Genomic DNA, 15,879 nt, shown 5'->3' on the forward strand with positions numbered 1-15,879 from the left:
ACTTCCATCCATTTGCCTTCTTCAGGTGAGAGGCATGGATTGAGTGTACCAGTGCTTAGTAAGGACTATGAACCACAACTAAATATAACATTGAGGGGAACAGATTTTGAGACTGGGATTCAAAGTCAGGGCCTCTGAAGCAGTCATTATTAGGTTGCTTGAGCTGTGCAAACACAGACAGACACACACACACAAAATAGATTCTCAAAATTTCTGAGTGCGATCCTTTGTCGGAAAACCATGTTGGGCCTCTGCATTCCCGACAGGAAGAGTCATATTAATTGTCCTCCTGACGTGAAAGGCGCTTTATAAATGGAATCTTGTTGTTGTCTAATCGGGACCTTGGAATTCTCAGCACCGGAAAATAAAGCTGCACTTCCTCCTTTTGTCTCAAAGTAAAACAAAATCCTCACTGGAATTCTCACACTCATCAATCAATTCCTTCACCAGATAGCTGTTTAATTCCCTCTTGGATCAGTCGACACAATTGGCGTATCGTACCATATAATAGCCACAAACTCAGGCTTTGGCCTGAAGTCCTAATTGATCATTTTAATTGCTTGCATGGATTGAGTGTTCCAGCGCTAAAATTGTACCACAATAGCTGCCTAGGGAATGACTCAGCCTATTTTTCTTTCTTGCTTGCTTTCTCTCCGTTTCTCTACCCCAAACCCCTCCACTCCCCAACATAACCCATCACCACTTCCAAGGGAAGGTGTCTACTCTTCCCCTGCTGCCTCCCTAATGAAGACAAGCCAATCTCATTCAGTGAGAGGGATTAGAGTTCACGTCTCATGACGGTGCCACTGCATATTACAGCTCCCCCACACACCACCATGCTCCAGATTGTATTTAAATGAAACATCATCAGAGTAGATTATTGACACCTATTCAGACTAAATTTCTGTTTAGCATTAGCCTTCGGTGATGTGGGCCACTAACAGAATTTCTGATTATAGTCACACATTGCCAACAGCGCTGCACGTAACGCTGAATGGAACTTTTTCCACATGGACGAGCAGGCTGAGCTCACAGCCCCACGGACAGGGCAAGCACAACAACTTGTATTTATATAGCGCCCCTCACGCAGAGTAGCTTCCCAGAGAACTTGAAGGGCAGATCGAAGGGTTGAATTTGTAGATGAGAAAAAAGCCTACCTACAAACTCTGGAGTTCCAAAGATGTTTTTGAATTCATTCCCAAAATCTATTTGATGAGCCAGGCCGAAGTCAATGAGTTTAATCCGTGGACTGGCAGAATCTTTATCCAGTAGCATGATGTTTTCAGGCTGCAGGAAAGAAAGGGAAAGAGTTGCGTGTGTGAGTGCGTATGAAGGGGAGGAAGAAACATTAAAAGATCTGTTTATTTTCTTTTTAAATCTCATTAATGGCATCGATGAACATAGCAACAATTACAATTCTCACCAAACAATTGGTTATACAAAACTAAAACAAATTCACGATAACTGAACAGTGCACTCAAATGTGTACTGCACTACAGTCAAACTTCACTATAATGAACCCTGCTTATATAACAAACTCCTGGCTGTAATTGATCCCAATGACAAGACCCGATTTTTGCACCAAACCCTACGATAATGAACATCCTGATATAACAATCTTATCTGCCTATGCTGAGGGTGGTTCGTTAGACTGAGGTTCGACTGTATTGATCTTTTATACTAATAATCCTTACATTTGATATAGCACCTTATCATGTTGTCAATCCATCTCCAAGCACCACAGAGTCAGCACAGACACAATGATAAAATGACCTACAACAACTTGCATTTATATAGTGCCCCTCACGCAGGTTAGGGTCCCAGAGAGCTTGACTGTGGCGGAGCACGACTCCGAGCCAGGGGGAGGAGGAGGTGACCATAGCCACGGTTGAATAGGAAGGTCTTCAAATGCAACCTGAAAATGGGGAAGGAAGGCACAAGGCGGCGGGATAGAGGAAGAGTGTTCTAGAGTTTCAGGGCCTAGTGGCTGAAAGCGCGGAGACCAATGGTAGAATGGAGGGCACGGGGGATATGCAGAAGGACTGAGTCAAGTGGAGGCAGTGGGCTGGTGTAAGCAGGTCAGAGAGGTAGGGAGGTGCCAGGGCATGAAGGGATTTGAAAACTGGTGTGAGGATCTTGAAATCTACCCATTCAGTGATGGGGAACCAGTGGAGCTTGGCTAGAACTGGTGTGATGAGGGTATGGAGTTTATACGGGTGAGTATGTGGGCGGCAAAGCTTTGGATCAGTTGGATCCTGCGCTTGGTGGAGCTGGCGAGACCAGCAAAGACGGCATTTGGAGGTGACGAACGCATGGACGAGTGTTTCGGTTGCATCCAGGGTAAGGTACGGCTGGAGGCGGGCAATGTGCCGGAGGTGAAGAAAGGCACTCCTGGTCAGGGAACGGATGTGGGGAAGGAAGGACAGCTGTAGGTCGAACCTGATGCCTAGATTGTGCACTGGTTCGCTAAGTTTGAGGGATAGACTGGGGAGGTTGAGGAGGTCAGAACTGTAGGATAGAAGACGTTGACGGGAGCCAATGAGTATGGCTTCCGTCTTGTCAACTTTGAGTTGTAGGAAGTTTTTGCTTGTCCAGGCTCTGATGTCCGCAAGACAAGCTGAGAGAATTATCAACGAATCTGGAGTTACAGCTGGAGGAGAAGTAGATTGGTGTGTCGTCCACATACATGTGGAATTTTACCTCATGTCTGCAGATGACATCACCAAGAGGGAGCGTATAGATGAGAAAGAGGAGGGGGCCAAGGATGGAGCCCTGGGGTACACCACACGTGACTGGGTGGAGGCGGGAGGAAAAAACCCAGTCCCACTAAGGTGGATGAGGGAGGAGAGGCGGTGGAGGAGGATGGAGTGGTCAATTGTGTCAAACGCAGCAGAGAGATCCAGGAGGACGAAGAGGTAGAGGGAGCCCTGGTCAGGGAGAGAGAGGACATTGTTTCTGACCTTGACAAGTGATGCCGCTGTGCTGTAAATTTCTAGTTTATGGGTTCAGTAAAACCCTGTGAAGTGCCTCTTTTGTTTAGACAATGTGAATGTTAAAACGGTCATTCTGTCATTAAAATACCAAGAAAAATTCTACTAGCAGAGTGCAAGAGTGATGGTGACAGATTTTATACCAGCTCACACATAAAATGAATTCAAAATGTGTTCATAAATTCCGGCCCCACCCATGGGATCTCCACCCAGAGACCTTCCATCTCACCTCACCTCCCCACGCCACCCCCCCAACCTTTAAAACCTGCCTTAAAACCTTTCTTTTTGACTACGCTTTTGGTTAATATTCACCCCCTCACCGCCCCACCACTCCCTCTTGCTCCTCCTCAGCTCCCACCAACCCCCAGTTCGGGCTCCCAGACATCTGTGCAAAGCGCTTTGACACAACAATAATACACAGCACAGTAATGTAATAATATACATTTATATCATGCCTTTCACACAGAAAGCATCTCAGCGTGCTTAACAGTGGTGTGGCTTGAAGCTGAGCCAGAAAGGGAGGGGAGGTGACCTAAGACACGGTCAAAGATGAAAGTCTTCAGGTGCGACTTAAAGACGGACAAAGAAGAGGGAAAATGGAGAGCAGGGAGTTACAGAGATTTGGCTGAAAGCACGGTTGGCTGCCAACTGCCAATAATCCCTCCAAAAAACAAAACAATAATAAATTGGTCATTTTCAATCTACGACTGTTTGTGGGACATTGCTGTGCGCAATTGGCTGCCGCGTTCGCCCACAATTATACAGTCAATTCACTTTACAGTGTGTTCTGTGAAGCGCTTTGGGACGTCCTCCCGACGTGAAAAGCGCTATATCAAATGCAAGTATTATTATTATTATTATTAACTGTGAAACAGAGGGGCGAGGGACATGCAGAAGATCAGAGCCAGCTGAGCAAAGGTAGAGGAGTGGGATGTGAGCCTATCGGAGACGTAGGGAGATGCCAGAGTGTGAAGAGATTTGAAAGTGAGAATCTTGATATTGATCCATTCTGCAATAGGCAGCCAGTGGAACCTGGCAAGAACTGGGGTGATGGGGGTGCGGAGTGTAGCACATCCTCCCCAACGTCTCAAAGACGTGATAAGGCGCTATATCAAATGCAAGGATTATATTATTATTTAATGGTTATCTGTTGTTGTAATACATTTTTCCTTTTCTAAAAAATAAATAAAACTACAAAAGTACACACTTTCCACAACGTACCTTGAGATCAAAGTGGGCGATGCACTTGGAATGAAGGTACTGGACTCCACTGAGGATCTGCTTCAGGAATTCAGTGGCTTCCTCCTCGGTCAAGGACTCTTTCTCAGCCAGAAAGTCAAACAGCTCACCTCCAGATACCCTGACAATTTAGTTTTTGTTTAAAAAAAAGGTTAAATGTGCAGGACTGTAATACATACAGTGGACTAGAGCAGTGGCGGCCAACAGAATAACCTTTATGGTCGGCCAACAAAATAAGTGTTCTTGATTGAATATTTCTTGGCTCATGCCACAAATCAAAAATGCCACAAGGTGGTGACCACTGCACTAGATATAACAATAATGATAATAATAATGATCCCTGCATTAATATAGAGCCGTATCACGTCTTTGAGACATCTCAAAGCGCTTCACAGAACATATCGCAAAGTCGACTGACTCTATTTTGTCAGCAAAATGCGGCAGCCAACTGCGCACAGCAGTGTCCCACAGACAGTCGTGGACTGAGTGACCAAATCATTATTATTATAATAATTATTATATTACAATCAGATGCTAAAGAATTTCTCAGATACAGATTTGCCTAGCAAACCCTGAGTAGCTCTGGATATCACACAGATGGTCCTGTACAGTTTATATCAGGTGCTCCATGAATATAGTGCACAACACATCAAGAGTGGCTATGCATGTGAAAACATCAACACAGTTCTCAAGCACAAAAATCCATACTAATCGTATAAAAGATAGTGAAATTAAGATGCCAACCTTAATTTGTGTATCTTAAAAAAAAGCATAATGCAATATCCCAATCGAGTTCCGCCAGAATAATTAATTGTTCTTGTTCAAAGTTAGAAGTTTGGTTAAAGTCAAAGGATTTGTTTTTCCATCTGCATAAAGCCATTTCCATTATATAAATATAATCCATTTCAAGACCCTCAAACTAGTTGCTTCACATAAAGCTGAGAGTTAACATCATTGACTGAGACCCTGTAGTGGTTCGAGCTTTATACGAATAGGCTACATCTTGTCCTCATATATTATGGGTAAGTAGGTTTTTGTATGTACAACCACAACAAGATTACATTTGTATAGCGCCTGTCACGTCGGGAGGACGTCCCAAGGCGCTGTACAGTTAAATATTAATTAACATGAACTATTCAAGTCTGGATTTCTAAGAAGAAAATCCCAATTACACAAAGGTTCTCAACAGCCAACAGTCAATTGCATAATTAGATTTTTATCTGAAGCTAACAGGATTATTTCTCTTGCCCCCCCCCCTTTCTTGTAGAGAAAAACACAAGGAGATAAAACTATACTTTGACGGTTTGTAAAATCAATACTTGCCCTTTTAAATTTCTTCTCCTTTCCTCCCATAAAATAGTTTTTAAGTGTCAAGAGCTCTCAGCTCACAAACGTTGGCATGTTAGATGGAATTAAAATCCTCTTGTACTCTGCTCCAACCTCATAACAAGACCCTCTGTTACACGAGTGTGGCATTTCCTTCCCATGCCTCTGAATCTCATGCACATCCAATGCAATTTATTCCTGAATTCTGGACAGCTTTATGCTGCCCGCTCACATCCACTGGGAAATTCATTCTAGTTAGGATTTTCCAAGCTATAAAAGGAACATGTACCATATTAGACAGATGGATTCAAGCCTCAACCCCAGAGCTGGAAGAACAGGATTACAGCCTTTTGTCCAGTCTTCCCATTCACACCGCTTCAATGTTTAATGTTTTTTTTCATAGGCTGTTTTAGAAAGCCGTATTTAACAATTTTATAAAAATTACTGAAATACCAAGACGAATGACTTCTAAGAGGTGCATCAACATGCTGCACTCGTCTTCGTGTCCCTGCATGTCACGTCCAACCAGCCAGCCAATGTCTGCTCAATCAACACTGCAGCAACCCAAGCTTTACAACCTCAGAGTAACAGGCAGTAATGACTACCGCTATACACCATACACAGTTGTCTGTGTTTATTGAAACGTTGTAGTACGATTAAACATATACAGTTTCTGGCTATAAAAACAAATGGTCTTTTAATAATAATCCATGGATTTTGAGTGCTTTCTCCCAATTCTTTACGGTATATTCTGTAAAGTGCTTTGAGATGTCTTGAAGACCCAAGGAAATGCAAGGTATATTTATTATTCTAAACAGGCTGTATGCCATTCACCCCAGCCCCACACACTACATTATTTGGATCATGCGTACTTTGCATTCATTACTTCAATAATCAACTGAGAACATAAACCTGGATCATTTAAAAAATGTTTGTTATATAAAACCCAGTTTATACATTAAATGTTACACAATACGTTTGCACTGATTGTTAGTTGGTTGTTGCATCGATGTCACAGGTTAATATCACAGACACCTAGAAATCCAGAGGAGCCCAGTCAGTGACCCTCTGATGCAGCGTTGAGGGAGTGCTATATTGTTAGCCATTCTCTGGATAAACTGTGAAACTGATTTCACATCTACCTGTTTAGGTGGACATTAAAGACTTCATGGCGCTACTTGAAAAGAGAAGGGAGCTTTATCTGGTGCCCTGGCCAACAATTCCAAATAAAATTGGTCATTCACTTCATGGCTCTTTGTGGGACATTGTTGTGTGCAAATTACCAGCAGGGTTCGCCTAGAAAATATAGTCACTACACTTTACATTAATTCCTGTGGAAGCACTTTGACACATCCTCCCAGTGTGATAAGGAGCTATATCAAACATAAGGAGCGGCCGAGCTCGAGGACGAGTGTGAGGCAATTAACACAGCAGAATTAAGAGTGGAGCTATCAAAGGTAAGAGGTGTCATATGTTAGTTACAATTATGAGAAATTAGAAGCAAGTGTATGGTGTACCTCCTGATGTATTCCCATTCCCAGCCACAGTGACCTTTTTCCAATTCAAGCCTTATCTCCGATTGCATACATTGGCTAGGAGATGGTTAGTGTATCTGCCAGTTGCTGTTGGTTATCTCCACTTTATACAACACGGATTAGATTAAGAACAAAAATCTGAGCACAATACATTTTATTACTTCAGTTTGATTGACTTGTACAGATATGTATATGACTTGTACAGATATGTATATGAGGACTGTGCAAAGGCTCAGATGTTGAGGTCTAAATTACCTAAAACTTTTTTCTAAAAAANCAAACTTCTTCCAACAAAGAGCGAGTTTTAAGTGATTTAAAAAATACAAAGAATTGTATTAGGCATGGACTGCCCTACAACATATAGTGGTTCAAGCTTCAAGCATTAATAGTTTTTAAAAGGAAATCAAGACAAATATTTGAAAAAGAAAAATATAAAAGGGCATGGGGAATAGGCAGGGGAGTAGGACTGCAAGGGTAGCCAGGAGTAACACGATGGGCAAAATGGCCTCTAACTGCTGTAAAATTCTATGATTTTAAAGAGACTAACATGACAATTGAATCAAGTCTGTAACACTGAAACGTATCAAAGTGCTTCAAAGGTTCTTCCTGTCAAGTATGGCGATGATTTTAATAGGCAAATGAAGCAGCTACTTTGAGCACAGCACATTCCACAAATAGTTGTTAAGGCGAATGACAAATTAATGAGGAGAATTGTTGGCCAGGACCCAAGGAGAAACTCCCTCCTCATTTCAAATAGTGCCACTGGATCTTTAATGTACACTGCAACAGGCAAATTGGACTTCAATATCTCATCTGAAGGACACCGCTGATGCTCCCTCGGTGATATAATGAAGCACACGTGTGGACACCCGGCGTAAATGCAAGTTGTTGCTGTTGTTGACTCTGGGCTCAAGTCATGACATACGGCTTGAACTCAGCCTGTTGACTCAAGAGACAAAATACTAACCGTTGCATTTGATACAGCTCGTTATCATATTGTTGAGACATTCTCAAAGGCCTTCACTGGAATTGATGTAAAATGTAATGATTTTGTGTATTTTGAAGGCGAACAAGCCAATTCACGCACAGCAATATCCCAATAGCAAACATCAATGAAAGTAATGACCAAAGCAAGGTCAGGACACTAAGAGAAACTCCCTTCACTTTTCAAATAGTGCTGTGGGATCTTTATTGTCCACCTGAAAAGGCATAGATGGAACCTCAGTTCAACGCCACGTCTGAAGGATGGCATCTCTGATAATGTAGCTTTCCCCCAACACTGCACTGGAGTTTTGAAGACAATGAGTCAGAGGTGGTGGCAAAATAACATCTTTCCTTTCAAGGCTGTCACGATGAAGATACCAGAGTAGTTGAGGCAGGTTGGGAACCTACCGTGCTCAGCTCCCAGTCTGTGTGGAAAGGTACTGAGTGAAAGCTGGACAGGAATCGCTCTGTCTACCACCTCCATGTGGTTAGTTGGAAGGGAAGGGAAGAGAAAATTGGAGTATAGTTCTTCAAATGATCAAACTAGTAGTTGAAGGCTTAAACCACTAGTTTTTTTTAAAAAAATCAAAAACAAGGCACATGAATATTATAAAAGACATCGTAATATTTGCAGAGCGACATCAGAATGCTGTCCAATGGTTCTTTGGTATTGTCTTAAAGCAAATATTTGCACTGTAGTTTTTGTGGTTATAAAATTGGTACTAATACCATGAAATATTCTGGCCAGCCTCACACAACCCTTCTGTGAACTGGGCTGCCCTGCTGTGAAAATGTAAATGGAGCATCTGTCTTTGTTATGCGATTACCATAGTAATCCCTCAGTGACAGCCAGGTTCAGTTGGCAGCACTCTCACCTTTGAATCAAAAAGTTGTGGGTTCAAGCCCACAGTCTAGGCTGCAAATCTAATGCAATCCTATGGGTGTGATGCATTGTCAGATGTGCCATCCTTCAGATGAGACGTTAAATTGAGGTCACTTCTTCCTGTTCAGATGGACATTAAAGATCCTGTGGCACTATTCGATAATAGAAGGGAGTGCTCCCAGTGTCATGGCCAACAATCCCCCAAATAAAATTAATCACTCACTTCATGGCCGTTTGCAGGACATTGCTGAGCACAAAATTGGCTGCTGCATTCACCCACAAAATAATAATAATCCTTGCATTTGATGGAGTACTTTATCTTATTGCCGAGACATCTCAAATAGTCTCATTACACGTTGCAATAAAATCCTGTGAAGGGCTTTGAGACATTCTCTCAACGTGAAAGGCGCTATATCAGATTATTAATGATCGATATTCAGCGTTACACCAAACAGCACTTATGTCTCACAGGCCGGCAACAGAAAATTCAATTAGGGCACTGGTACAAGTCTAATATTCATATTGCTCCGTCACTAGGTGAGACAGTTTATGCAGCAAACACTACACCTTTAATCTCTAATTGTTTGGTGTCATTAATATGCCCCAGTATTCATTACATCAAAATAATGCTGGAGGATTTCAATGACGGGGTTGTGATCAGCACTTCTGAGCTGCTTTGTGAATTACAATAGACTTCCAGCAGACTTCTTTTTAAAAAATTTTGCAGCAAAACTCTTTTTGAAAAAAAACAAACAACAAATTAAAAATGAATTTATATTCTTAATTTGTTTTCGACCTAATTCTTACACAAAATATTTTTGCTCCAGACTCATCCTGAAGGTGGCGCTTCGTGCAGTTCTGTGAGCACCAAATGGTTACATGCTTGTTCTTAATACAAGATGACCCTGTTAGATCAGACTTTTGGGTCCATCTAATTAGACCCTGTGTTACAACAGGACTGAGCAAAGACAACAGCCACTGAGCCTGCTTCTCAGTTGATATCACTCCCAGTTCCTGGTACAGACTGGCTGCTTCCTGCGTGCTAGAAATGTGCACAAGACCAGTTGGAGCTGACTAGCTGGCTTCCTGCGTACTGTTCACATGCTCAATAAGTGAGCTTGTCTACCCCAGGAGGCAGCAAGTTATCCCCACTTCCTGAACACAGGACACCTGAGTTATAATAATAATAATAATCCTTGCCTTTGATATAGTGCTTTTCACGTCTTCCAGATGTCTCAAAGCGTTTCACAGATTATACTGTAAAGTGAATTGATTATATATTATCAGTGGCCTCACGTGAGGTGCGTTATAGCAGGAGTTAGTGAAGGGCAGTATCACAGCTGAATTGATCCCTTCCTCACCTGAACTTCCCACATACACAGCAAACCTGCACATTCCAACCTTGGACTCCGTGTAATGCACCAGGGCAATGTACCAGCCACTCCCCAATATCTGGCAAATTCAATGTTAATAAATGCACTGATTTTAACAAAAGCTGCATCCAACGATTTTGTTGGGTTGCAAAAAAAAAAGGCAGAATTTGAATGGAAAATTCATTCAATTTATTTTCTTATGAAACTTTCTAATAGTTTATTTAATCACTGGCAGATTAAGTGCAGCTTCCATAGATGATTACATTTGTTGGCTTTCTCCCTTCCTTAAGCCTCCTTCCTGAATGCCCCCAGAAGAGAAGTTCAAATGGCCAGAAGTAAAGTTCTATTTTTATTTTTAATAGTGGAATACAGGCCTAAGTCTGTCAAAGAGACAACAATGCCACACTCTGCAGTTTGGCAAGTCTAAATGTCACTTTGAGGATTGATCACCTTGATAAGAGTTCAGGATAGGGTTGGGTGTGGGGGGGTGGGAGAGAAAGCTCACACCTGGAGCCAACATCCGGTGCCTCATCAGCCAGTGAAGCTTTTCACATAAAAAAACACAGGTGAAAATCAGGTCAGAAGGCTTGAGGGGAAAAACAGAAACTGAAGAGGTCATTCTGTGTAATCACGAAAGCTTAATAGAGGAGCTTAATAAACTACCAGGAAAGAAATATAAAATGTTGTTTTGACTTCAAACAGAATTAGACATTGAAACTCAGCAGGTGTACACTCATGCTTTTGAGATTGTACAAATCCCCTCATGCCCTAGCACCTCCCGATCTCTTCCCCCCCCCATTCCACAACAACTTCGCTCAGTTGGCTCTGGCCTCCAGCACGTCCCTTGTCTCCTCGACTCCACCACTGACAACCATGCTTTCAGCCACTACCCTCCAGAATTATGGAACTCCCTGCCTCAATCCTACTGCCTTGCCCATCTTCAGATCGTACCTAAAGACCTTCCTATTCAATCATGCTTACAGTCACCTCCCCCATCTCGAGATCAAGCTTCACCAATGTTGGGCTCTGGAACTCCCTTCCTCACTCCCTTCGCCTCACCCCCTCTCTTCCTATTTTCAGGTCTCGGCTGAAGACCTTTCTTTTCGACCGCGCCTTTGGTCACCTTCCTCCCCCTCCCCCTGGCTCGGCCCCGGGAACCATTACTGTGAAGCGCTCTGAGACACAGTCCGGCGTGGTGGGCGCTATATAAATCCAAGTTGTTGTTGTTGCTATCTTTTCTTGAGAGTTATGGAACACTTGCTTGCACACTACCTGCCTTAACACTCAATTTCTCTCCATTGACATTTTAAATTAATGCTAGCTTGAAATAAAATTACACGTCAAAACAATAAAGCAGCCCATTCAAATGTTTTTTTGTGGGTGGAAGAGGGGCTGAAGAAAGAGTAATGATATCTGTATAAGGACAGCTCTCTACCAGATCCTCAGTCATAGGTCGTGCTTCGATATAGCTCTTTGCACTATTATTAGGCTTTGTAGAAGCAACTCCAGCAGGGTTTTGTTTAAAACACTCAGCATATTGAATCAGATCTGACCAACAACCATTGTAAATAAAAAAGCACAAATATTAACTTGACATGAATGTATTGACTTACATATGCACAAACACCCTCCCTTGATTAAATTTATTTTTAAACAATAGAGTACATAAACACTCAACGCTCTCATTGCAATAATGGCATATCATGTGGTATAATTATTTAGATTCACTGCACAAAAAGCTTTTACTAGGGCAAGCTGTACATAGTGTACTGCTAGAGTCTAACCAGATAAAACCACATAGCTTACCATTGTGAGCACTGGCAAGCTTCCCGCTGCTTGTTCAGCTAGGACCACTTTACCTATTAGGGCTTTGGCTTGCAGAGTTAATGGGAAGCATGTCTGCTTCTCTAAGTGCTGCCAATCGACAAGGACCAGGCTGGCTGGTCTGTGCATCTGCAGTGCAGGTCTGGCAATATGAACCAATGAATAAGAGATTTGGGGCAATTTTAATAGAATATAGTAAAAGGAGGATCTTGGTTTGCTCATTATTGTATTCTAGATTCAGAATCCTTATCCTAATATTCATCCACTGATCACTCAGACAGTCACCAAAGGGATAACCTGGGGGAAATCATCAGAAGTAGGAGGCGGGGGAGGATGGAAGAAGTTTTCTGTTACACAGAGGGTGGTTAGATGACTTTTCACAAATGAAGCTGAGCTGAGAGGGAATGGGATTAGGGTATATAGCTCCAGCACAGGAGTTAGCACCAGCGCAGAGGTGAAGGGTGACAGGCCATTTCTGTGTTGTAAATATTCTACAATAATAGCTCACCACGTTGTGTCTTGCATTCAGGTAGAATTAGCTGGAAGCAACCAAAGAACCTTGTAGACAACCATTATATTTCAGTCAGAACGATTTCTAATCTGGAACTATAATAAAAGCCAAGCTAGCTTTTCTTGGTGATCGCAACAAACCCACTAATTGGAGATTTTGATTTCTTTCCCCTTCTAATAGCAGGATCCAAGGGATCAAATCTGGGACCTTCCTGTCAGTGAGGCTCAGTTTTACACTGAATGGAGTCTACCAGCTAAACCAATCATTTCTTTTTTTTTGGTCAATTGGGTGTCAGACACATTCGGAAACCCATCACCATGCTTAAGCATATCCAAACCGAGAATTATATGCATCCCACCTACACATGGAAATTCCAGAGATAGATTATTGGAATGGAATGCACAATCTCTCCCTGGAGGGACGTATCTTGCTTACCTAATTCCAGAAAATATTAGGCACTCATTGGCAAGAGTCAAGACTTGGGGACCTGAGAGTGTACGTTGGGGTACTGCTGGAGTCTAACCAGCTAAACCTCATAGGTTGTCATCGATGTAAAACATGCATCTAGGTTTCTTATTTCTGAAATGTCAAAAGTTGAGGAAGAACTGCTTCACTCAAAGGGTGGTGAATATATGGAACTCACTACCCCAAAGGGTTGTTGACGCTCAGTCCTTGAACATATTCAAGACTGAGATAGATTTCTTATTGCAAAAGGTATTAAGAGATATGGGGATAAGGCAGGGTTAGGTTATTAGCTGGAGTTAGATGAGAAGATCAGCCATGATTGAATGGCGGGGCAGGCTCAAAGGGCCGAATGGCCTACTCCTGCTCCTACATGTTATGTCAAATCCAGAGTGATTTAGTAAATTACTTTGGTTACGGTTAAGGTTAGAAGTGGCAAATCGAGGGGTTAATGAGCCTAATCCCATGCAGAAAATAGCATCTTAAAAAGCCAATTGCCACATTTTTAAAGGAATAGAACAGAAAGAATGCAGCTAGATATCAAATGCCACCAATTCTCTACTAAAAATGAAAGCCTGCTTTCCTTCAACTAAGCCATTTTATGAGCAATTCAGAAGGCACAAAGAGTTACCAATTCCAACACAATTTTACTTGGGGGAAATATTTGCAACTGGTTTAGTCAATGCTCAGCACAAGAATATGTCACATTTTCCACACTTCACTTCTCACGAGATAAAGCAGGAGCTTCCCCTCATTAAACGTTCGAGTTCAGTTGCCATCTGTGCATTTTGTGCCAAATTGCACATAACAAGCTCTGAGTGAAATATGAATGGCTCCCAGTAAATACGCTGAGCCACTGGATGTCACCCCTTATAAATGAAAGTTAACCGACCTTGAAAAAAAAGTAAATTTTACTTACAGTTCAAGAATGAGAATGACATCTGTTTTATTCTCATAAACGTCATGCAAGGTGATTATATTTGGATGCTGTATCTCCTTCAAGATGTTGACCTCTCGCTCAATGTCTTCACGGCTCACTCCTCGCCGGCTGGACCTGGAGCGTCGTTTTTTGATGAATTTTGCTGCGTACTCCACTCCCGTGCTTTTCTCGGTGCATTTTTTCACTATTGCAAACTGCCCACTGAAAACAGGTAAAGAGAAGTTATAATAATAATCCTTGCATTTGATATAGGTCTTTATTATGTATTCGAGACGTCTCAATGCGCTTTAAGGAATATACTGTAAAGTGAATTGACTATATTTTGTGGGTGAAATTGTGTGCAATACTCGCACAGATATCTGCAATCCAGGCAGAACTATGAACTCTATACACCTGAACCCACCAGCTGGCAGCACAAAAAGGAAGAGGCAAATATGTTGTGTAGCAATGAAGTGAAAGCATCTTTTAGTTTTCTTTTGGGAGAATAATTAATAATAATAATCATCATCGCATTTGAAATAGCACTTATGCAGTTCCCAACATCTCAAAGCCCTACACAAAGTTTCTGCAAAGTGAAATGACTGTGTATTTGTGGACAAACAGAGCAGTCAATTTGTACACAGCATGGTCCCACAAATAGCCATTAATTGAATAACTAATTTCATCTGGAGAACAGTTGGGTTGGACACAGAGAGAAACTCCATTGCCTTTTCAAATAACATCATGGGATCTGTTAACACCCACCTGAACAGGCAGATGGGATTTTGGTTAAACGTCTCATCCAAAGCACCGCATCTCTGACAATGCCACAAATCCCAGCAATACACTGGTGTGTCAGCCTATGTACTCAAAGTCCTAATGGAGAGGTTAAACATCCAACCTTCTGATTCAGAGGAAAGTGTGCTACCAACTGAGCCAGGCTGAAAAAACAGACAAATGCATGTCTGTACTCTTTTACAGCATTCACTTTGAATGATAATTCAAATATTTCACCTTTTACTTCCAATAATGGGTACTTTGCAATAAACTTTTAAATGGACTCACAGATCAGATAGAATTAGTTGAGTCAGGGTAAGTGGTATCTGTGAGTGTGAGACTGTAGGATCAGTGGTTGTTAAAAAATCCCATGAGCCTATTTGAAAAGGCAATGGAGTTTCTATTGTGTCCTACCCAACAGTTCTCCAGATGAAATTAGTTATTCAATTCATGAACGAGGTCATTCAGCCCATCGAGTCTGTTCTAGTTTTACATCTTGTCAGGTATTTTAATCTCAATGCCCCACCCATTTGCCATATCCCTCGATATCTCTATTACCCAAGTTTTGCACCATTTCTCATTTTACATCTCTGCTGATTATGTCTCTTCCGATTTCTGGGCCAGAACAGTCAATAGTTTCTCAACAAGAATCTACATAACGTCTTGCATATCGGGAGGATGTCTCAGAGCGCTTCACACAATTAACCAAGTGAGTTCACACACACATCCTTCTGTGTGAAGAAATGCTTCCTGACCTTAGTTCTCAGTATTGGTTCTCATTTTAAACCTATCTCTGATGCACATTAAATGAAATGATTTATGTGGGTTGGTTGCCTTTAACCACAAAGCCAAAATTCAAGCACAGATTGTAGATTCTTAACACAGTGCAAAACAAAATATTCACAATTTGCATCTAAACCACTCAATATTTCAAGCGAAATGCTTTGCTTACAGGTACAGTTATCCTGCAACATAAAACAGTTTTGCTAATTTTGGTAAAGTAGTGTTCAATTTGCAAAAACACTGGGTTCTTTAAAGTTTATTTCATAAACCAGC

At 41.8% G+C, this 15,879-nt stretch overlaps 1 protein-coding gene across 2 annotated transcripts in view; it reads right to left on the minus strand.

The window, feature by feature from the left end:
• The window catches only part of dapk1 (death-associated protein kinase 1), a 72,037-nt gene extending 57,748 nt beyond the window's left edge, over positions 1–14,289 (minus strand). For both annotated transcript variants that reach the window (XM_042333377.1, XM_042333372.1), the window contains exons 1-3: positions 14,047–14,289; positions 4,212–4,350; positions 1,158–1,287 (exon numbers count right to left, since the gene is read on the minus strand). In XM_042333377.1, the coding sequence (XP_042189311.1) occupies positions 1,158–1,275 (118 nt within the window). In that variant the 5' untranslated portion in view covers positions 1,276–1,287; positions 4,212–4,350; positions 14,047–14,289. The remainder of the gene's footprint in view (positions 1–1,157; positions 1,288–4,211; positions 4,351–14,046) is intronic.
• Between the last annotated feature and the right edge of the window lie 1,590 nt (positions 14,290–15,879).

Source organism: Callorhinchus milii, unplaced genomic scaffold, assembly GCF_018977255.1.
Source record: "Callorhinchus milii isolate IMCB2004 unplaced genomic scaffold, IMCB_Cmil_1.0 Scaffold1, whole genome shotgun sequence".
Lineage (NCBI taxonomy): Eukaryota > Metazoa > Chordata > Chondrichthyes > Chimaeriformes > Callorhinchidae > Callorhinchus > Callorhinchus milii.